Here is a 22737-nt window from a genome sequence, read left to right as displayed (position 1 = left end):
GGACTAGACAGTCATGAAATAAAAATAAAACATATTAAAATATTTCAGTTTTACCTTTTGCATGTTCCTTTACAGTGAAAATACTGGTAATCTGAACTGAAATAAATAGTAAAATAAAACTGAATTTCTCACGTTTTTTCTTCAGAAAACATTTTTCTTTGAACACTGAAAGGTAAGATTGCAAATAGAGTGGCAGTTTTTAATACTGAAATGCTATTATTAAATAGCTACCTGTTAATGGAATGTAAATAGAAACATTGCCTAGCTTATGTTTCAATGTGCAGGATATGTAGCACTTTCCATTACAGGACAGTGCTGTTGGAGAGGAAGGTTTAGAATAGAGATTCTTACTCTCTTGTAGCAAAATGGCAATTTCTCCAACGCAGATTATACAGTAGACCACTCTCCATCCATTGGCAGTAAGATAAAGAAAAGGTTCCAAATGACTTAAAAGGAAAGAACTTGATTCCCATACAAAAAGTATTATATAATATTTGGGTTAGCAATGATGTAGGCAGTAAAATCTCATTTAGAGAAATTTTATTCACTTGGTTTTCCTTCAGCTGGAAGCCATGGCTGCATGCCTCCTTGTGCAGATCTTGTATGGTGTGGCGATTACAAATGCCTATGTTAAAACCAGTTTTCTCCTTCATCTAATAGCCTTTGTATCATCAGAGGTATTTTACAGTGAATGTATATATAAACAGCAGTCTCAATATTTGCAGCAGATGGTACATTTACAAGAAGAAAGAAAAGCCAATAACACTCGTGATCCACATTTCAGAACTGACTTGTGAAATACTTGGTTTTGCTTGTGGGAGTCTTTGATACTAATTTGTGTGGGAGGGGCAGATCCGTTCTAAATGGCCTGTGGGTTGCAAGTTAAAATGTCATTGAAATGGCAAAAATATTTTTTCACTGTGCCATTCCTGATTATTTATAAGATGACCTGCAGGCTTGTGAAGCCAACCATGTTTCCGCAGACATAGGGCCTTCTACAGCAAAAGACAAATCCAATAAAATGTCTTCCTTTTTATGTTTATGCTTGGCTTATCACTACCTTTACATTCCTTCTTACTTTTTGAGATGTTATTTATGCACTGAATTATTGGGAGTTAATTTATGTTGTCATTATTGACTATTCTTTTCACTATTTTTGAACTGAGCCATTTGTTGGCTTGGCAATCCTTTGTGTAGGTTTTTTGTTCATGGCCTACTATGCTTAAATTTGAAATATTTGTTAGAACAAGGCAACATGACAAAGTAGGTGGTCTTCCAATTAATATTTCTGTTCAGATCTGTAAACTGTACAAGGATTGTTTAACAGTTCTGAATCCATGCCTTATGACATTATTCCATTTGTTTTGGAATAAAGTTCAGCATTTGCATTGGAACTTATTGCATGTTACTCATGGACTAAGGCGGGGGTGGATTTTCTCCAGAATTGCTCTTTATATTTGCTTACTTCACATACTTTGATCGTCTCTTGTTAAACATTTGGGCTATAGTTTACTTCTGTTTAGTCAAAAGTTCTAGTTATTACCATTCAGACACATGCCAGAGAAAGAACGTGGCTTATTAATTTATAGCATTTTATAAACAGTGGTAAGAAGTGAGATGAGCAACATTCATTTGAGATGTGGGCCATTAAATTATCACAAATTAAAATGTTATATAGTAAATAAGGATATCATCATAATGAAAATATAATACAACGATGTGAAAGATAATATTTTAATTGATGAAGAACAGATGCTTCCCTTTTATTAACACAAGCTACTATTTAAAGGTTTAAACAGCACTTGCATTCTGCCTTCTGTCAAGTAACTGATAGCCTTCCATCTCACCACTGCAAGGCACTTTACCTCCCAAGTATGTGTCTCTGTAGGCAAGGAGAAGACCAGGCATATAGCTTGAGTTTTGAATTGTAATTGGGGAATAATATGTGGCAGAATAATTTTCACAGAAAACATTCCATTTCTAAAAATGCATTGTTACATAAAATTGTTAATAACATAATGATTGGATAAAATGGTTGTCAAAATTTTGCAGTTTCAAAATTGGGGTGGCATTGGAAGTTCAGAGCCAGCAGTGCAGTACTGCTCTCTTTCAGGAGATGAATTACAGGTTCTCTCTTTGTCTGTGACTAAGCCAGCAACCAAGCCTGCTTCTCAGGGCTTCCTTTTCTTCTCCAATGCCCTTCTTCTATCATTGTCTTCTTCTGGTGGACTCCACAAACACCAAGCACCAACAGCTATAATTCTGTCTCTGCTAACCAGCAGCCAACCATATAAACACATATTTTGGCCCCTCTTAATACATTTCCATTAACAAATTTGTCCTGCATACAAGTAAATGAACACAAAGGTTTATAGACATCACTTTCCCATTAAAAGCTCTCACAACAAATCCTTGAAAATGAAATGTGCTGACAACTATGATCACTATTAATCCATTAAGTTGTATTATTGCATGTCACACCATCAATTATGAGTTGCAGGCTCAGCCAAGTATTAAGTACTTTGACCTTTATAATTAATAATGGGCACCAGGGATGACTTAAAGAAAAAAGCCATGGTGTGAAAGTATAAACTACATTTAGTTTGTACTGCTAGATTGAGCAGATGCTTGAGCATTTGTTTCATTAAGCAACTGAGGATTTATTTATTTTTACAGTTGCTGGGGTGTTTTTTTGGTAACAATATATACAATGAATATACTTTCCCCAATTATTCATGCAAAATAAACTTACTTGCACCTGAAGTAGCTGAAATCTAATTCTAAGCTCATCAGCCAACAAGGCTATTATATTATGACAAGATAGAATAAAGGAGAATTTCATATGTGACTGAAATTCCTTTAGGGTGAAGGCATTAAATATTTGAGACCATTACCTTGAAAAAAGTATTTTTTTCCCATGTTAATTGCATGACATACTGCAAATTCAAAAAGACTGCTTCAGCATAATCCAGAAGGTGTATTGTAAATGTGTACTCTTAAAAACTATTTTATATATATATATATATATATATATATATATATATATACACACACACACACACACACACACACACACACACACACACACAGTGGTATCTCTGGTTAGTCATTCCGGAGGACCGTTCTTAACCTGAAACCGTTCTTAACCTGAGGTACCACTTTAGGGCTAATGGGGCCTCCCGCTGCTGCCAGCATGCGATTTCTGTTCTCATCTTGGGGCAAAGTTCTTAACCTGAGGTACTACTTCTGGGCTAGAGGAGTCTATAACCCGAAGTGTTTGTAACCCGAGGTACCATTGTATTAAAAGTATACAATGATATAGTTATAGAAAATGGAATAATGAAATTCAGAAAAGATCATTCACCTGCTTTTATTTCTTCCTCCCCTTGCTGCCTTTTTCACTGCATTGCCCCCCCCCCCTCTCTCTCTGGTTCTTAGTTAATTTTTACATGTTTCTTTTCATCAGATTAAAGTGCACTGTTTTTATGCTAAATCATTGCCATAGTGGGACACAAAATCAATGTTTGAAGGCTCTATAAGTTTAGCTGGCATTGCCTGCCTTGTTTCTAAAAAAGCGTCCATAGAATTGCAGCCTAAGTGATACTGAATGAAGAATCTGTGTTTGTAGTTTATTCACGTTTGCTAGATTTGGTGTTAGTGTTCATTTGTAAGTGTCCCCAATGGCAGTCTGTTTGGACCAATAATGGCAATATACTGGGCTAACAAAGTCAATATATTGTTTCCTCCTTGTACTTTCATAACAGCCTTAACAAAACTAAGAAGGTAGGAAGATAGTTAGACAGACTTAAATGCATTTTTGATAATGAAGTCTCTATAGGGAAAGAGACTTCCTTACTTGCTGTTGATCATATTAATATATATATAAACATTTGTATAATGTGGAAAGTAATTATTTTTGCTCTTTTTTAGCAGACTCATGCAAGTAAAGAGTTGGAAGAGCAGTTGCGGTCTGTATCCAGTGTGGATGAACTCATGACAGTACTTTATCCAGAATACTGGAAAATGTTCAAATGTCAGTTGAGAAAAGGGAGCTGGCAACACAATAGGGAACAGTCCAGCTTCGATGCAAGATCAGAGGATTCAAATCCAGTAAAATTTGCTGCGGCACATTACAATCCCGAGATCTTGAAAAGTAAGTGTTGAAAATTTAATGTCCACCAGATACTGTAAATCAGTTTTTTAAAATTTAAATGCTGAAAACAAAACTGCTAAAATGTTATGTTAAAGCATAATTCAGCATAGTCAGAACCTCAAACCCTCACTAATAACAAGAAATTCCATAACTGTTTGCAGCTTTTTGAGCTACCATATTTTCCTGTGTATAAAATGCCCACGTGTATAAGGCAACCCCCCTTTTGTAACCCAAAATCATGAAATCAGTATTTTAAACATCAAACAGAACAACTTTGATATTTTATTAAATATTCAAAGCACCGGTACCAGCGTAGCAACCCCCAGTAGTGGGGGTCTGTGCATGCCTGTGTTGGTAGCAGTGGAGCATGCCCCACCAACACCCGAGATAATCCAGAATTGTTCAGCTTTTGGGGGGAGGAAAAAACCTCCCTGTGCATTCACCATCAATGTATAAGAAAAACCCATTTTTGACTTTTCTTTTTGCAAAAAACATTGTCTTATACACAGAAAAATATGGTACATAGTGAAAAATAGGTGAGGTGTGCAGGTTTTTTCCAAGACCAAGATCAGCAACCTAGGCATGGCAGACAGAGTGAAATCTAAGCTAGGAAAAAGAGGGCAGACCAAATGTGAAGTACACTGCTCACCTGGCAGTTTGTCCGACAAATTATTCAGACCAAAGAAGCAGGAAGTATTATCTGCTGATATCTAGGAGTCATTTGATTCACATGATTTGACAGGTGTACCGCCTGATGCAGTCTCTGGATGTAACAACTTAATAGAGCAATCCTAGCTCCCTGCTGCCACTGCCATGTGTGTTCTTGGTGGTAGCAGTTAAAGGGGATAGGGCAGTCAGATAGGGCCCTATTCATGCTCCAGTTGCAGGCTGGCACAGCAATTGGGCCCACTGGCAGGGATACTACCAGCAGTTTCGTGGACAGAAGTGGGAGGTTGCACTTGTAGGAGGCCAGCTGATGCAGCACAACCACCCACCCACCTAGTCCAACATTAAGGGGTTAAAACTGCAGCCTTAGTTTTGCATCCCAGTCCTAGACTAGAAGGAGGATTTATCATCCCATTCCAGTTTGGATAGCTAGCTTTAGACTTGTGGAAAGTTACAACAAGGAAGCCTTTATCTGGAAATAGGTCTGGATCTATAGTACTTTCATTCCAGCCCTGTTTTTTTGTAGTCTCTGTGCAGGCACATATATGGGTTCTGCAGCTGAGCAAAGCACCATTTGGAAACTTTCTAGAGCTCATGGCCAGAAGCTGGTGTCATGCCCACCCCCACCCATTCATCAGAAGCTGTTTTCTAATCATGCATGCCTTGAGTATCTGTCTTCCCACTCATTTCTCCTTTGACTACCACAAAGGCAACAAAATGGAAAATTTTCTCAGGAAATTGCTCTTCATTGAATTCTGTTACGTCCTTCCTTTCACCCTATTTTAGTAAAAAAAAAAAAAAAAGCTTCCTTTATGCTTTTGCTTTCTAACTTTTTTAAAAAATAAATCACTAGCTACATTTATATTTGCCCTTGCATTTTGTCCCCATGCACCTATGGTGCAGCTGATCTCTCTTAAGAAGTGCTGAAATTGTGGGAGAAAGATTCCCACCTCTGATAGCAAGCTGTTTAAAGCAGGATAATAACTGCTATCTGATCAGTTTAGGAAGCTAAACAGTTGATTCCTGTTCATTGCCAAAACTGCACTAAGCAAGCTCATAGGAATTGCTGTTCTTATCTATGTGGAATGAGCTTTGCAGACCACAAAAAGTATGGTACCCAAGACTTCCTACATAGAGACAACATATCTGTCCCCAATCTCAGTTTATCCACTGTCCCTACTAACCTTCTGACCCAGGTGTCAGTTCATCAGTCTCTGCTTACCAATAGACTTAAGGACAAAGACTGAAAAGGAAAGAATTGAGCCCATAGAACTGGTTTCATCCAAAAAAAGGTTTCCCGTTCATGAATCAAAGGAAAAGCAGCATTACAATTATACTACTATCATCCTAAACCACTTGCCTCAACACAAGTAGCAAGCCCTGCACCACTTCCAAGTTTGACCTTGCTGAAACTCCTACCGACCTGCTGACTGCTCTTGTTCAGAACATCTCATCTTGAACCCTAACTCTGGACCCTGAGACTACAGCTTCAGCTTCAATATCAGTGCCACTTCCTGCAACAGTATCCTGTTTTATTCCTTCAATTCTAAAAACTTCCAGTACTGGTGGTATTGGCTTCAACATCATCATTCCCTATTCCCTATTAATATTGGAATCAATATTGGAAAGAGACAAGCTGACACAAACTTGTTCAAGTCCTTGAACCTTTGATATCTGCTTCGGTCTCTAGGGTTATCCCCTGATGGACCTTTTCACCATCTCTAAATACCATTAATTCTGCAGCAGAGCAGATCAAAATCCCCACCACTGAAAGAACCTCTCTATATATCTTCCTGCACTTTTGTATAATTCCAAGAGTGCTACATATGGTGTCACTCAACGGGACAAACTGCATCAATGAGGCAATCCTATACAATGAAATAGATTCAATTCTTATTACTTTTGCAAACTCCACTAATCAGACTTCAGATTATATGCTCAACCGGCTGTTCAGGTTTTAGCTATTCTCAACATCTGGGTTCTTCATTACACCATCCTATTGAAGTAATGTTAAGTGTTTGCTCATTCATTTGTTACATTTTCCTTTAAAGGTCTTGACAGTTTACAATTCCCAGTATCAGTGTCCAGTCCTGGAGTTTCCCTCAGTTCTTACCCTGCTGGTGTGAGCTTCCCTGAATTCATTTCAGCTTCAGGATGTGTTCTTCTTAAGAATATTTTTTGGTGAACACATGTTGGCAAGGACACTTGGTGAACAATGTGCTCTGCATTTTGATTCAACTTATTTGAATGGCGACAGAGAAAAGTTTGTGGTTTGTCCTCCTTTAGATTGTTTCACATTTTCTTCTCCAAAGGGACTTGATGGTTCCAGTCTTGTGGATTCATTGTTCCAGTCTTGTCTGTACATAGATGATTGGAGGGGTTTTAGTTTTCTATCTGGACAGAACAGTTGCTTTTTACAACAACATAAGCATTTTTTTTTTCTTGCTATGAGAATCTGAAAAGGGCCTTTTGTGTTTCTTCCCAATAGCGTTCATTTCCCCAGATGCTGCTACCTTTTTTCTAGGGTATTTCATTACATTAAGACGGATGGCACCTTGTACGCCTCCTTCTGGCATCTCTTGCAGCCAAGCTGGTCCCAAGCATATTGTTCTGCTTTCCTTTGGACTATATCAGCGAGGCCGAGAGAGGGCTCTTGTCGTCTGGGCAGCCCAGGATATCCATCCACAATGCCCAGGCTTGCGCCCCAGGTAGGTCACGTCAGTGCTGCTATTGCAGCAGTTTGACTTCATCCCCAGAAGTCCACTCCATTGTCTCTTGAGACAGATGGATGCCAGCAATATTACCAGAACTCTGCAAAGTGGCTATATTGTTCTACCTTTCCACTTTAATAAAGCATTATGTGTTGGAAGTGAAAATAACCTCTCACTCAATCTTTGGGAGAGCTCTTCTGGACAACCCCCTCCCCCCAATAATAACACCAGCGCTTCCTTCCATGTATGTTGGCTGCTAGTCTTCCATATGTGTAGCTGCACAGAGTCTATGAAGAAGAAAAACACGTTGCTTACCTGTAACTGATGTTCTTCAAGTGATCATCTGTGAAGTCACAATCCACCCTCCTTTCCCACTGCAGGTGCCTCCTTTCTTTTGGTGGGATATTCTCACAACAATCATGAAGAAACTGAATAGAAGTGCACGTACTGCCCCTTCAGGCATATGTAAAAGAGATATATCTCCCTTTTGAGGGTTAGGGGCATGAGCATCAGCTCTCAGGCCTGAGTTCTAGAAAGTTCCAGGATGGTGCTCTGCACAGACACAGATCCCCTTTTTGTGACTACATATATGACCACTCAAACAACATCTGTTAAAGGTAAGCAACATCAGTTTTCTTCTCTTCTGTAGATTTTTTTCCAGCTAGGTTTTCTCACAACTATTGAAACCTTGCTAAGGAACCATTCAATAATCATTTATAAGTGCTAGAAACCCACGAGCAAGTATTTGGTTGGTTATTTCAAGCCAGTAGGTGATTCCTCACCTCTAATGCTCCAAGGCATATCTACCTCTGTTCTTCCATTCCATCTGTCAGATTTTCTTTCCTCCTCAGAATCCTCCTTTTTGGCCTTCCCTTTATTTATGTGACTTGCCTTCTGATACTCTTTCATTGGTCTCTAGCTGCCATACCTCTCTCTCCTTTATTGCTCCTGTTTCTTCTTCCTATTTTTCCCTAAATCCACCTGCAAGCCCTGCTTGCTCTGCCCTTCTTTAGATCCCCAGTGCCTTTTCTAGAGACTATTCTAGCCTGCTCCACAAAGCATTTTCACCAGTGGCTCAAGTGTACCTAAGGACTTATCCCCACTTACCTTTTGTCCTGCTGTTTTCATGTACAGGTCCATGCTTTAAAGCTCCATATCCAAGTGCTCTTCTTTCACCCTGGAGTTTTCCCCACTTTTAAAGCTGAAGCACAACAAATGACAATCCAGGTTTTCCACAATTCAGCTTTAAAGAGCGGGTTTGCACGGGGAAAGCTCTGGAGGTTAGTGTGGATAAGCCCTGGTAATAAGACTACTGTTAGAAAACTAGCATTAAAGAACTCTGATATTGTCGTTGCTGCTGTTGTGTTTGCTTTTTACAGAACTCAGTTTCTATATAAACATGGTCCATTTAATAAGCAAGTTTTAACTACTTTCAGGGGAATCTGATTTTGAACTATTAAGAAAACCTGTGTTATAACTTATGAGCTTTCCCTGTAACTTGGCAGGTATTGATAATGAGTGGAGAAAAACTCAATGCATGCCACGTGAGGTATGTGTAGATGTGGGGAAAGAGTATGGAGCAACAACAAACACCTTCTTTAAACCTCCATGTGTGTCCATCTACAGATGTGGAGGTTGCTGCAATAGTGAAGGGCTGCAGTGTATGAATATCAGCACAAGCTTCATCAGTAAAACGGTAGGTTGTTATCTCAGCTACATTCTGGGTTTGTTTTAAGCTCTCAGTGTCTGCATGTGGTTGAAATATGCACTGAAATTTGGATCTGCTTTAAAAGGAATACATTGTTCTGTTGTTTACATTGTAAAATATAATATGAATGCATTTGTTGTAGAAGTATAAGAATCCCAACATTCTGTCCCGATCTCCCAGCATTATATCATTATTTTGGGACCAAACGAAAGCCTAATTTTATTATTAATACTAACACACATGCAATAAGCAGGGCCACACTGAGTAGCCCCTTCCTCTGGCTACCATGTGACCAAGCAAACAAAGGAAAGGGAAAGCCTTCAAACATACATTTCTGTATGTTTTCATTTTGTGCACAGTTTCCCAGCATGGTCCCACTTCCCCACATGTTAGTATTAATTGTGAGAAGAATGTCCAAATATGGCCAATAATGTGACATTATTTGCATCATTCGCCTTTGGGACTCGTATAATGGTGGCCACTTTCAAACACGATGGAACATAAGCGGTTTGCAGAGAGATGTTAAAAATCCTCGTCAAGACCCCTGCTAATTGATTGGCACAATCTTTTACCACTATTTCCAGCACCCATCTGGGCTAGCAGCTTTGCTGGGATTCACCGCCCGCAATGCAGCTTTCACTTGATGGTCATATAAAACAAGTGGCTGTGAATTTGTAGGCTGGCAAACAGGAGCCAAGATATCTGCTCTTTTTGCCTCATAGCGGGTGAAGTAGATGTTCAACTCCTCTGCCAACATATCATTGGCCGTGACTATGTTCGTCGTATTGCCTTTATAGTTGGTTAGGTGCTGCAATCCTCGCCACACTTGTTACGTATTGTTCTCAGCTAAGCAGTTCTCAACCTTGAGCTTATATTGTTGCTTTGCTGCCTTTCCTAGGCTTTATTCTTGCCTCTCTATATGTCTCTATGCTCCCTGCCTTAAAGGCTTCAAGAGTGACCTAACTTCGGCAGTCATCTAGGGTTTGCTGTTCCCAAAACCTCTAATGCTCCTTTCTGTCATTACATTGTCGGTGCACACTTTAATATAGGAAAGTACAGCATATGTGTATCTGTGCAGATCTTGATGTTCAAACACACTCCAATCAGTACTTTCAAAACAGATTCTGTTTTTATAGCTGGCTGAATTCTTCTAAGGGGGATGTACTTCGGACATAAAAAGAGTGAGGAATGGTCAGATGAACCTAAGTGGGGGAGGGAGATTGCCCTGCACACCTGCTTTAGATTAGAGTACACTCGGTCCAAGATATTCTTCCCTCTAGTGGGTGATTTCACATACTGTTCAAACTTAGGAAAAACTGTCTTCAAACAAGCTTGATTAAAGTCCCCCGCCACAACCAGGGCACCCTCTGGATGTATTTGCTGCTGCATGGAAATGATGTCATATAATTTAGTTATGTTTGCTATTTGCGTACCAGATGGAGCTGGTAGACAGCTGCCCTGGACACAGAATTGACCTGGGCCTCCATGAACAGCTATGACTCCCAGGCTGCGCACCTGATCCTTCAGGACCAGGGAGTCCCCCACGCCCACCCACCAACTGGCCCCAAAGAACAGTATTTCTGTCTTGTCATGATTCAACCTCAATCTGTTAGCTGCCATCTATCCTCCAACCACCTCCAGACATTCACTGCCTTCACTGGTTCCGATTTAAAAGAGAGAGAGATTTATTTATTGTATTTATATACTGTTATTTCTCCCAAAGGAACCCAGAGCATCAAACACATCCACAGGTTTATTTAAGCATTCTGAAACAGTTTAAGTAATTAAAACATTTTAAAAACATTATAAGCAGCATGCTAACACATTGCTCTCATTTTTGCTTTTAATAAAAACTTTTATTTCTGTTTTTCCCCCTTTTATTTTTGTGTAGTTATTTGAAATAACAGTGCCACTGTCTCATGGTCCCAAACCTGTAACAATCAGTTTCGCGAATCATACATCCTGCCGATGCATGTCCAAACTTGATGTCTACAGACAAGTTCATTCAATCATTAGAAGGTCCTTGTCAGTTACACAAACACAGTAAGTATTAGATTTGCATATTTCTTACTCTGTTTTAAAAACTCTAGAATACAAAGCAGGTTACTGGTGACAAATATTTAAACAAGTGTATTATAAAGTTATACAAAATTTTAGGAAAAAGTTATTTAGTTGATTAAAAAAAATTCAGAAGACAAGGTTATGCCATCATTAGCTTTATGCAAAAATTTATGCAGATTCATGTATTAGAGTGTGAACCTAACATCAAAAAGTGTGGTTTATCAGTTTGAGTCATGAAAGGACTGCAACACTTCAGATACCTAGTGAAACTAGTTGTTTTGATATTTTTATTTTAAGAAGTATTCTCAACCTAAATTATGTCTTCCACAACCATTTGCCAGAGTATTGAATACTGAATAAGGATCATAGAATGTGGCGGGGAGTTTGTTTTTCAACTTTTAAGCAACAATACAACATATTTTAGTTATTGTGAATTGCATGTAAATTCAAAGTGTTATAAATCAATTTGAAGTCTGAGGTGCTTGATTAATTCTTTTAATTGTTATTTCAAAACATACTGAGTTGTATACCAAAGAACGGGGGGAAAACACACAAAAGTCATAAAATGGTTTGTGGGGAATTTTCCAGAGGAGACATTTTGTATATGTTAGCCTGTCATTACCCTGAGTGTTTTAATGTATGAAAATTGAGTTTAAACCACAGACTTACTGGATTAATTGATGCAATAGGCATTTCCCAATATTCCACTATGGCCTTCAGGACTTTGCAGGGGTTTTTAGGATGTGGCATGTATTGGGCGGAAATGGAATGGTAGTGAACAATGCCACTTCACTTTACAACATATGTATGCTGTAATAGGCAATACTAATTCTGTAAATCCCGATTCATACTAGTAGCCATTGAGAGCTCTTACCTTTTCTGAATTTGTCCAGTACCCCTTTAAAACCATTCAAGCTGATGTTCATATCTATTTCTTGTAGAGTTCAAATATACACTGTGAGAAGTACTGTATTTTTCGCTCTATAAGATTCACTTTTCCCCTCCTAAAAAGTAAGGGGAAATGTGTGTGCGTCTTATGGAGCGAATGCAGGTGGGAGGCTCTGGCTCAGCGCTCCCTTTAAAGAGCCACGTGAAGCATGTGTGCAGCTCTTGGGGGCTTTTCCCCAAGGAGGGAGAAGGGCTGCCCTTCTCCCTCCTTGGAGAAAAGCCCCCAAGAGCCGCGCACACACTCCACGCACTCTTTAAAGGGAGTGCGGCTCTTGGGGGAGCCTTAGCTGCACGCAGCCTCTCCTGGGCAGGGGATAAAGGCTCCCTTTGCTTGGGAGAGGCTGTGCACGGCTCAGCAAGAAGCCAGGACAGCGAGCGGGATCAATCCTGCTGGCTGTCCTGGCTTCACCGCGCGCAGCCTCCGCAGGGCACAGAGAGCCTTCATCCCACTGCCCTGCAGAGGCTTTGCATGGCTATCCCTGGCTTTTGCGAGAGGTGGGGGAAGGGACAGAGCGCGCGGCTCTGTCCCTTCCCCCAACCCCCAGAAAAACCCCCAAGAGCAGCGCTCCCTTTAAGAGTGTGCGGCTCTTGCGGTTAGTGGGGGGAAAGCCAGTAGGCTTGCTTTTTGCTGAAGCCAGGAGGCCCCACAAAGCCTCCTGAGCGAAGATGGAGGAGCGCTCCCTGTTAGCTCAGAATGCTTTGCGTTGCTTTCTTATTTCTTGTTTTCCTCCCCTAAAAACTAGGTGCTTCTTACAGTCCGGTGCGTCTAATAGAGCGAAAAATACCTTTTGTCTGCCCTAAATCTCCCACTCTTCAGCTAAATCAGATGACCCTGGGTTCTGGTATTATGAGGAAGGAAGAAAAATCTCTCTCTAGCCAATGTGAATGCAATCAAATATATCTTAGGTTGCATTTGTCCGCATCTGTGACCCATGCACAAAAACTATTGTCTTGCGTTTTCAGTGTACTAAATAATGCAATATTTTATCCCTAGGTGTCATGTGGCAAACAAAACTTGCCCAAAAAATCATATCTGGAATAATCAGATTTGCAGATGTCTGGCTCAGCATGACTTCAGTTTTTCTTCTTACCTTGGGGATACTGGTAAGCAAATATGCTCCAGAAGTTGTATTCACTTAACGTGGCAATATTCAAGCAAAATAAAAATTATATGCACGTAAACTTTTTAAAATTAAGAACTCTCTAATCCTTTATAACTGGTTGTTCACTCCACATTACAAATTCAGTGATTTAGACATGGGTATGAAAAATGTGAAACTAGTAGATATGTTTCACTTTTTGCAATGCCTGAAGCAAAATTTATTTATTTTCCTAATGTTTGCTGTGTTTATAGACACTGCTGAAGGATACCATGATATCTGTGGACCTAATAAGGAGCTTGATGAAGAAACCTGCCAGTGTGTCTGTAAAGGGGGAGTGAGGCCTTCCAGCTGTGGACCTCACAAAGAACTGGATAGAACATCATGCCAGTGTACATGTAAGAATAAACTGCTGCCTAGCTCATGTGGACCCAGCAAGGATTTTGATGAAGAAAAGTGCCAATGTGTATGTAAAAGAACATGTCCTAAACATCAGCCACTAAATTCTGCAAAGTGTATTTGTGAATGTGTAGAATCTCCAAACAAGTGTTTCTTGAAAGGAAAAAGATTTAATCACCAGACATGCAGGTAACTAAAACAACTGAAATACTTTGTCTTGCAACTTCTATTAAATCAGATGTTATTTTTGTCCTGCTAAAAGACATTGGTTATAGTTTCCCAAGTTTTCTAATACTCATGCTACATATTTGATCTCTGGCAGTTGTCTTGATACTTATCAGAGTTAAACAGAGGGCAAAGTACTTTACTAGTCTGGAGATAAAACATGTCACTTGTCATACAGAATGGACTACCTGAACAGAAAGTGTGTTTGACACTAGTCATGTATGCTTACATTGCCCAGGTAATCCATCTTTGAGAATATTATACAACTGCATCATTGATGATACAGATGTTTGCAAAAGCAGAGCTCTGAACAATGCTGTTCCCTCCACTAAATAATCTCATTTTCTTCAGCATATACCAGATAGCATTGATTTCAGATATTATCCCTAAAAAAATTATGGAAGTCACCTAATAGTTGTTATTTACAGTGTCATCTAGGACCTGGAGAAAAGTGTATTATTAAGATTATATAGCAAGTTTTAAGCTTTTTCAAGGGGAAACATCATATGGTCTCCAGCTCTGACAATCATCAGAGAGCAGTTGGACAATGTACAATCTACAGGCCGTATCCAGCCCAGCAAGATTATTCTCCTTAAGCCAATTAAAGACTTGCTAGAAAAGTATAATAATAATAATAATAATAATAATAATAATAATAATAATTTATTACAGTGGTGCCTCGCAAGACGAAATTAATTCGTTCCGCAAGTCTCTTCGTCTTGCGAGTTTTTCGTCTTGCGATGCACGGTTTCCCATAGGAATGCATTGAAAATCAATTAATGCGTTCCTAGGGAAACCGCCTTCAGACCAGGTCCGGGGACAGTCTGTCCCCCGACCTCTTCTGAAGGCTTGGGGGGGACAAGGGCTTTTCTTCCCACCCCCAGCATTTTAAAAAACCCCGGGACAGCGGAGGACTTCTCCGCTGTCCGGGGCAATCTTAAAATGCTGGCGGGCGGCATTTTAAAATCGCCCGGGACAGCGGAGGACTTCTCCGCTGTCCGGGGCGATTTAAAAGCCCCTGGGAAGGCAGGCAGGGGGGACAAAGATTTTCGCCCCCCGCCCGCCTTCAGAAGAGGTCCTGGACCTCTTCTGAAGGCGGGCGGGGGGCGAAAGTCTTTGCTTCCCCCCCCCCTTCAAAAGCTGTCCTGGACAGGCTTTGCGGACCTCTCCGCAAGCAGCGGGAGCGCTCCCGCTGCTTGCCGAGAGTTGCCAGCATGCCGAAGCCTGCGCGCGCTGAGATCAGCGCGCCCAGGCTTCGCGGCCCCGCCGCCCGGCATCGGAGCTTGGTTCCGATGCCGGGCGGCGGGAGGAGGTCCGAGGACAGTGGGGAAGACACGCTGTGCTTCCCCGCTGTCCCGGAGATTTCCCTATGGGCTTTCGTCTTGCGAAGCAAGCCCATAGGGAAATTCGTTTTGCGAAGTGCCTCCAAAACGGAAAACCCTTTCATCTAGCGGGTTTTCTGTCTTGCGAGGCGTTCGTCTTGCGGGGTACCACTGTATTTGTACCCCGCCTATCTGGCTGGGTTTCCCCAGCCACTCTGGGCAGCTTCCAACAAAGATGGAAAATACATTAAAATGTCACATATTAAAAACTTCCCTGAACAGGGCTGCCTTCAGATGTCTTCTGAATGTCAGGTAGTTGTTTATCGCTTTGACATCTGATGGGAGGGCGTTCCACAGGGCGGGTGCCACTACCGAGAAGGCCCTCTGCCTGGTTCCCTGTAACTTGGCCTCTCGCAGTGAGGGAACCGCCAGAAGGCCCTCGGAACTGGACCTCAGTGTCCGGGCAGAACGATGGGGGAGGAGACGCTCCTTCAGATATACTGGACCGAGGCCGTTTAGGGCTTTAAAGGTCAGCACCAACACTTTGAATTGTGCTCGGAAACGTACTGGGAGCCAATGTAGGTCTTTCAAGACCGGTGTTATATGGTCTCGGCGGCCGCTCCCAGTCACCAGTCTAGCTGCCGCATTCTGGATTAGTTGTAGTTTCCGGGTCACCTTCAAAGGTAGCCCCACATAGAGCGCATTGCAGTAGTCCAAGCGGGAGATAACCAGAGCATGCACCACTCTGGCGAGACAGTCTGCAGGCAGATAGGGTCTCAGCCTACATACCAGATGGAGCTGGTAAACAGCTGCCCTGGATACAGATTTGACCTGTGCCTCCATGGACAGCTGTGAGTCCAAAATTACTCCCAGGCTGCGCACCTGGTCCTTCAGGGGCACAGTTACCCCATTCAGGACCAGGGAATCCTCCACACCTGCCCGCCTCCTGTCCCCCAAAAACAGTACTTCTGTCTTGTCAGGATTCAACTTCAATCTGTTAGCCGCCATCCATCCTCCAACCGCTTCCAGTATTATTGGAAGACCTATCACAATATGGTTATGAGGATTAATTTAATAGGAAGAAACTTCAGGAATAAACTCATAGTTGAACAATTAATTCATTATAGATTATTTCCCATTATAATCTAATTTTAAATATGTTCTCTAGGATTATGTGTGCACCAGGTTGTTTCCAGTAGGTGTTGTGTAACTTGAAATTTAGAATTGTGTATTATATACAAATGAGTTGAACAAGTGTGACAAGTTATTTTAACAAAGCTCACCACAAGATGGAACAGGTCCGCCCAGGATGTTTCTTCCTCATTCTTTACAGATTTCCTCATAGCTGTGCTAATTTGTTGCAATAATTGCCTCCAGTGTAACTATAATCCTGTTACAAACATATAATACAGTATCGAATTAGTTTTTATAGAATACAATCTCCTGTTTCAAACACAACCTTTTGGTACACACATTTCTCTGCATGTGCCATCCTTAGCTGTATTTGAAAATCCTAATAAATATACTAGCAAATTACATCCTAGTAGATTTCAAATCCAACTTACATCCTGTTCCTGTCCTTAAAACCCAGCTGTCACTATTCAGATGTAGGTTCACACACACACACTGTGGTTAAATGAATGCACTGTAAGAACTTATTCCTCTTTAACTTCTGTATGATTCATGCAGAGAAGAGCCACAACACTAACTCCAGCACAGTTTGTTCATGTGATGAGCATTATCTAGCATTTTTCTTCCCAGTAGTTATCTGCCTACTATATATATTACTTTTGCTATAGAAAGCAGAGCCAAGAGCAACCTAGAATAAGCCATACAACTGAATGTGATTCTACTGTGAGGAAAACAGTATGATATTGTAGTCCATTGTACAAAAGAGTATGGCACATCTCCCTGAATAACCTCTGCAAAAGTAGCTAAGGCTGTTTGCATATTCTCCCAAAGAGGGATATGCTCACATGGGTGTTTCATAGAATGCCTGAACCCCAATAATGTCCCTTGTTTATTAGGAAGGGAACTGTTGGTGCTGCCATTACTCTGCTTCTGCCACTGCTCTGTTTTGGACATTGAAACAGGATGCAACAGATTCTCCCATTTAATTGCTGATAAATTTCCACATTTTGCAAAACGGTTTCCCCTAATGCAGTTCTGTATGTTGCTTTCACTAATATATATGCATTTTAGTGAATATTTCCCGACATACTTAAAAGTCACCACCTCAAAAACAGACAGGGGGAACTTCCATTCCTCCTCGCCACTATGAGCTGAATAAAGAGCATGAAATCCACTCTCGACTCAGAGTATATTTCAGGCACTAGAGAGTAATGTGCATGTATAATCAACAGAAGGCTGAAGGAAGGAAGTGGCTCAGGGTGTCAAGGGGGAAGAGAATTAGACTTAGTGGGCATGTGCCTTGACTCCCCACCCTATACACACACACAATAAGGATACTTCTGCCACTAAAAGCAGGTGGGCACTTACCTGGAAAAGAAATTCAGCAAGGTGGGCTGGGTTTACCTTGAAGAGCATGTGCTCCGTGAGAACAATAGTAATAATTTTATTATTTATACCCCACCCATCTGGCTCAGTTTCTCCAGCCACTCTGGGCAGCTTACAGCATATAAAAAGTTGTAAAAACATAAGACATTAAAAATTTCCCAATATAGGGCTGCCTTCAGATGTCTTCTAAAAGTCACATTTTCAGAGCAAACTCAACCAGGGCAGTTCCAGCTCAAGAAATGGGGGTTGTCCCCAGAGCTGGGTCCATGGAGGTAGGTGTACCAATCTACTTTTAAAAATCCAGATACAAAAGCACTTTTCTGGGTTCAAGTTAGATTGGAGCAGGGAAAGGCATGTAGGGACAGAGCCGAAAGAAAGTGTCCTCCCTCTGTTCAGGAAGTCTTCTTTTTTCCCCCCTTTGGATTTTGTTGTGCAGACATCTAATATTTTATTTGTAAACTGAAATGCATAAACTATTAATCAGGAGGAATGTTAATTGAGATCATTAAACTATCTTTTATAAAAACAGACAATTTTAAAAACAAATTTAAAATATAGCTGTGTTGAAACTTGAAACATATACTTTTCGCTCTTGATTTGCTGCCAGTGTTTGAAATAGCAAAAGACTAGTGCTTTGTCTACATTACACACCAGAGGCTATTTGGCACTATCAGTGCGAGGTTATGTTAGGTCAACCTGTTTTAAAAACAACCATAAGAAATTATCATGCTATGACAAACTTGTTTATAGCCTTTGTCCTGCAATCCCTGTAGAAACAAATTATCCACTGATGCAAAATATTTATCTTTTAAGCATGAAGTGAGGGTTAGTAAAGTACTTTTTTACTTCCCTGACTGAAGTGCTATAAATTACTGATGTCTTTCCATCCCATTTTCAATTCATAATGTTATACATATAAGCCTCTGAACCTGCACATTGCTTCCACTGATGTTACAGGAACTCTACATGAGCAAAACAGGCTTGAGTAATTTTAAAATTAGACTATTTCAGAGAGAAATTCTTGGCTTTTTTTTAAAAGAAAGAAAATAACACTGATCTGTAAGATAGTTCATTACAGACAAATTGTTCAGACTAGAAGATATTGCAGTTAGAAGCTCAGTACTAGAAAAAGTTAGTAGTGTAAATAGCTAGAACGTTTTCAAATATTTGAAAGTTGTTACATAGTTATAGTCACTTGACAATGAGTAATTATTAGCGCTGTGCACAGAAGAAGTATTTGCTTCAGAACCCATCTCAACGAGTCAAGATATGTGATTGCCTCATCTTGATATTGACATCACACTTCACCTTGGATCCAAGGCATCATTAACAACACTAGAACAGCAACAACCGAACAGTTCACAATTCAGTTACAACAAGTGACAATAAAATAAATATTCATCCTGCATGAAAATCCAGAAAGGACCAGGGCAAACCACCATGTCTTCCTTGGTGCCAGAAAATTGGCAGTTGAGGGGGCGGAATTCCTATTCCGAAAGCAACATGACTAAGTAAAAAGAGCCCTGGTAAATCCATTCCGTCAGTGGATGCTAGAAACTATCATTCACAGAACTACACCCACCTCTTCCTTGCTCCTCTCTGTGTGGTGTTTTCCATTTATGGAGAGCTTACATGAGAGAGAGAAGCAGCTGTAGGCGGAGCACTTATTAAGACTTATAACGGTATCCAGTTCTGTTTGCCAGCCACTTGAATCCACGCACCTTACAGAGAATCCTTGCATAGATTAATTGCTTTTTTCCAAGAGCACATTGTAGATTTCAGAATAGGCAGAATAATTTCTCATGTCAGTTTTACAACTGTTTCCCCCCCCCCAACTTCTTTCAGCTGCTACAGACCACCGTGTACAGTTCGAACGAAACGCTGTGAACCTGGATTTTATTACAGTGAAGAAGTTTGCCGTTGTGTGCCAACATATTGGAAAAGACCACTTATTAATTAGTGAAGATACCATCTGACAAATTGGTGTACATTTTTCCTGTGTTTTTTTTTATAAGAAAGACTGCTAACATTTTGGATTTACTGTGCAAAAGAGACATCATAGGACTATTGGACACAGACTCATTTGTGCTCTTAAGATGTGTGGAAAGCAAATGTAGAAAACAAAACCTGGGATTTTCTTCATTATAAAGAACTCAATAAGAACTTGATTTTTTTTTTCTAATGACCAAACAGCCTACATTTTCTTCCTTGTGATTTTTTAAAAAGATAATAACTATATAATTTATTTCCATTAAAAATATTGTACTGCATTCTTGTTTATAGCAGTAACAATTGTTAAATCTCACTGTGATCAATATTTTTATATTATGCAAAATATGTTTTAAATAAAATGAAATTGTATTATATGCTGCTGACTATGTTCACTGTACTATCTCATTAATTAATATTTATAGCTGCAATTGGGGGAGATGAATGGCAACTTTAAGTATTCTACTGGAATCCAGATAAAATGAAGACTGCAAGAGGCAGCAATACATAATTATTATAACACTGAACATGAAAAAAGTTATATTTTGAGCAATGAAACTTCAGAGTTTGACCTTATGCTATTTAGAGTATTCACCAGTCTCTCTAAGAGCAAACTTGGTTGTCCTTTGCCAATCAGTGAAATGGGACCAAATACAGAGACAGAATTTGACACACTCAAAGGACTCTCCAAGTATGCAGGAAATTGTTACTTATTTAAAAAGAGACCGCCCCTCCCCAGAAAAAAAAGCACCTTCCCAATAGGAGTTGCACATGTGCAAAATCCTCTCATAGGAACAGAACATTTGAAACAGCTCAGTGCCCTATTGGTGATGGGGGGGAAATGGGAATAGAGTGCTAGAATAACAGAGCAGTCTGCACACTCACAAACTTCAACAGGACAAAACCCCACTCTCCCAAACGGTAGGAAGATGCTTAACATGTTTTCTCACTGTACTGCTCAGCCTTGCCTACAACACTATAATCCAAAGATTCAGGCTAGCTGTACAGCTTTCTGCACACCCACCATTGACCTGATATGGCATCGAAAGGTGGTCCAACCTCCCTCAATGCCATTCAGTGTAGGTTTGGACTAACAGAACAGTTTGTTGCCCTACCACTATAGCATGCAGGTTTGAGGCTGGCGATACAGCATCAGAGCAGGGTTTGTAAACCACTCCCCTTTTAAGTTGGAGGCCATCCCCTTGGCTCTACTTCTCTCCCTAGAAGTATTGCCCCCAAGAATCTTTGGGTAGATTTTGCACTCTGAACATCTATATATCTGATGCTGTCATGGTGCATCTTTTAACACAAAAACCTTAAGAGTATCATACGAAACAGACAATTCAGTAGTCAATTATGTAAGCAAAACATCTTCCAAAGGAAGCGTTCATGCATCTGATTACATAATGTAACATAACCACCTGATCCACAGATTCCTTGTAGGCAAAAAGCACTGCCAGTAACTTCCATTAAGGAGGCAACGCCACAAACTCAAAGGGGCCTGCATATGAAGTTTGTAAGCCCATACTTGGCTGGAAATCCATGTGCACATTGCACTGCAGAGTGGGCTCTGGATCAGAGTGAATTATTTATACTTGTGTCCTCAGTACACTTTGGTGGCACAGCTCTGTTGAGGTAGTAATTGTACAAGCCTACTTGTACAAGAAATGGGCTGCAAACTTTCATAACTTTATGAAAGCAGTGCTTGCGTTCTCTTCTGAATTTTCTCGGATTTTAGTTTCTCTGTTCCCTGTGTCTGAAAGAGCTACATCATTGCATTAAGGTAAAGGTAAAGGTACCCCTGCCCGTACGGGCCAGTCTTGACAGACTCTGGGGTTGTGCGCCCATCTCACTTAAGAGGCTGGGGGCCAGCGCTGTCTGGAGACACTTCCGGGTCACGTGGCCAGCGTGACATCACTGCTCTGGCGAGCCAGAGCCGCACACGGAAACGCCGTTTACCTTCCCGCTAGTAAGCGGTCCCTATTTACCTACTTGCACCCGGGGGCGCTTTCGAACTGCTAGGTTGGCAGGCGCTGGGACCGAGCAACGGGAGCGCACCCCGCCGCGGGGGTTCGAACCACCGACCTTTCGATCAGCAAGCCTTAGGCGCTGAGGCTTTTACCCACAGCGCCACCCGCGTCCCTACATCATTGCATTACTAATCCAATATTAGTTCAAAGAGGACTTTCAGACATTGTAGAAATCCCTGTGTATATATACAGTTTACTCTTGCTCAGTCTTTCTGTTCCTATCTGCTATACCTTCACTGTCATTCACACACAAAAGTATTTGAAATACTGTGTGCAACCTTTTGATAATGCATTTGTGCATCATCATGAACACAGGAATGTGCATATTTCTCTTTTGTTTGTAGTGTGTTCCTTATAACAGGAATGTCTATAAATAAGTAGTGCTGTTTTTTAAAAAAATCATTGAGAACATCCAAGAACTTAAGATTTTGGCACCAAATGCTATTACAAAATCTGTAAGCTTTTGACAGCAAAAGTACTTCTTCAACAGCTGTCGCCGGAAGGAAGAATGTAGTTCTGGAACGTCAGTTGTGGATAGTCAACACACCATCTGTGACCCTTGCTTCATATACCTGCACCCTGATCCAGTTCTACTTGTTGATAAATATATATAATTCACTTACTATATTTTTTATATGAACCTTCCTCCCAAAGGAGGAACTGCTATATTAGCAAATATAGATATTTGCTAATGTTGTAATTAGGGGTGCAGATTTGTTTCACTTGCTGAAATAGACCCATGGTTTTTAATTGCTGCAGATACGGACTCATGCAGACAATCAAATTCTTAAAAAATAAAACTGCTGTTTCAGAACATGGTAGTAAGGTTAAAAAAGGGGGGGTAAAGGTAAAGGACCCCTGGACAGTTAAGTCCAGTCAAAGGCGACTATGGGGTGCGGCGCTCATCT

General features: G+C 40.6%; 1 protein-coding gene across 4 annotated transcripts in view; it reads left to right on the top strand.

The window, feature by feature from the left end:
• The window catches only part of VEGFC (vascular endothelial growth factor C), a 41073-nt gene extending 20897 nt beyond the window's left edge, over positions 1 to 20176 (top strand). For 2 of the 4 annotated variants that reach the window (XM_028743814.2, XM_028743816.2), the window contains exons 2-7: positions 3934 to 4153; positions 9036 to 9226; positions 11130 to 11281; positions 13242 to 13351; positions 13602 to 13935; positions 19656 to 20176. In XM_028743814.2, the coding sequence (XP_028599647.2) occupies positions 3934 to 4153; positions 9036 to 9226; positions 11130 to 11281; positions 13242 to 13351; positions 13602 to 13935; positions 19656 to 19770 (1122 nt within the window). In that variant the 3' untranslated portion in view covers positions 19771 to 20176. Of the gene's footprint in view, positions 1 to 3930; positions 4154 to 9035; positions 9227 to 11129; positions 11282 to 13241; positions 13352 to 13601; positions 13936 to 19655 lie in introns of all 4 variants that reach the window. The other 2 variants (XM_028743813.2, XM_028743815.2) reach the window with 1 other exon arrangement.
• The last annotated feature ends 2561 nt before the right edge of the window (positions 20177 to 22737 follow it).

This window comes from Podarcis muralis, chromosome 9 (assembly GCF_964188315.1).
Source record: "Podarcis muralis chromosome 9, rPodMur119.hap1.1, whole genome shotgun sequence".
NCBI classification, from domain to species: domain Eukaryota; kingdom Metazoa; phylum Chordata; class Lepidosauria; order Squamata; family Lacertidae; genus Podarcis; species Podarcis muralis.
The sequence above is the reverse complement of the archived record's forward strand: the minus strand, read 5'-3'. Positions and strand labels throughout refer to the sequence as shown.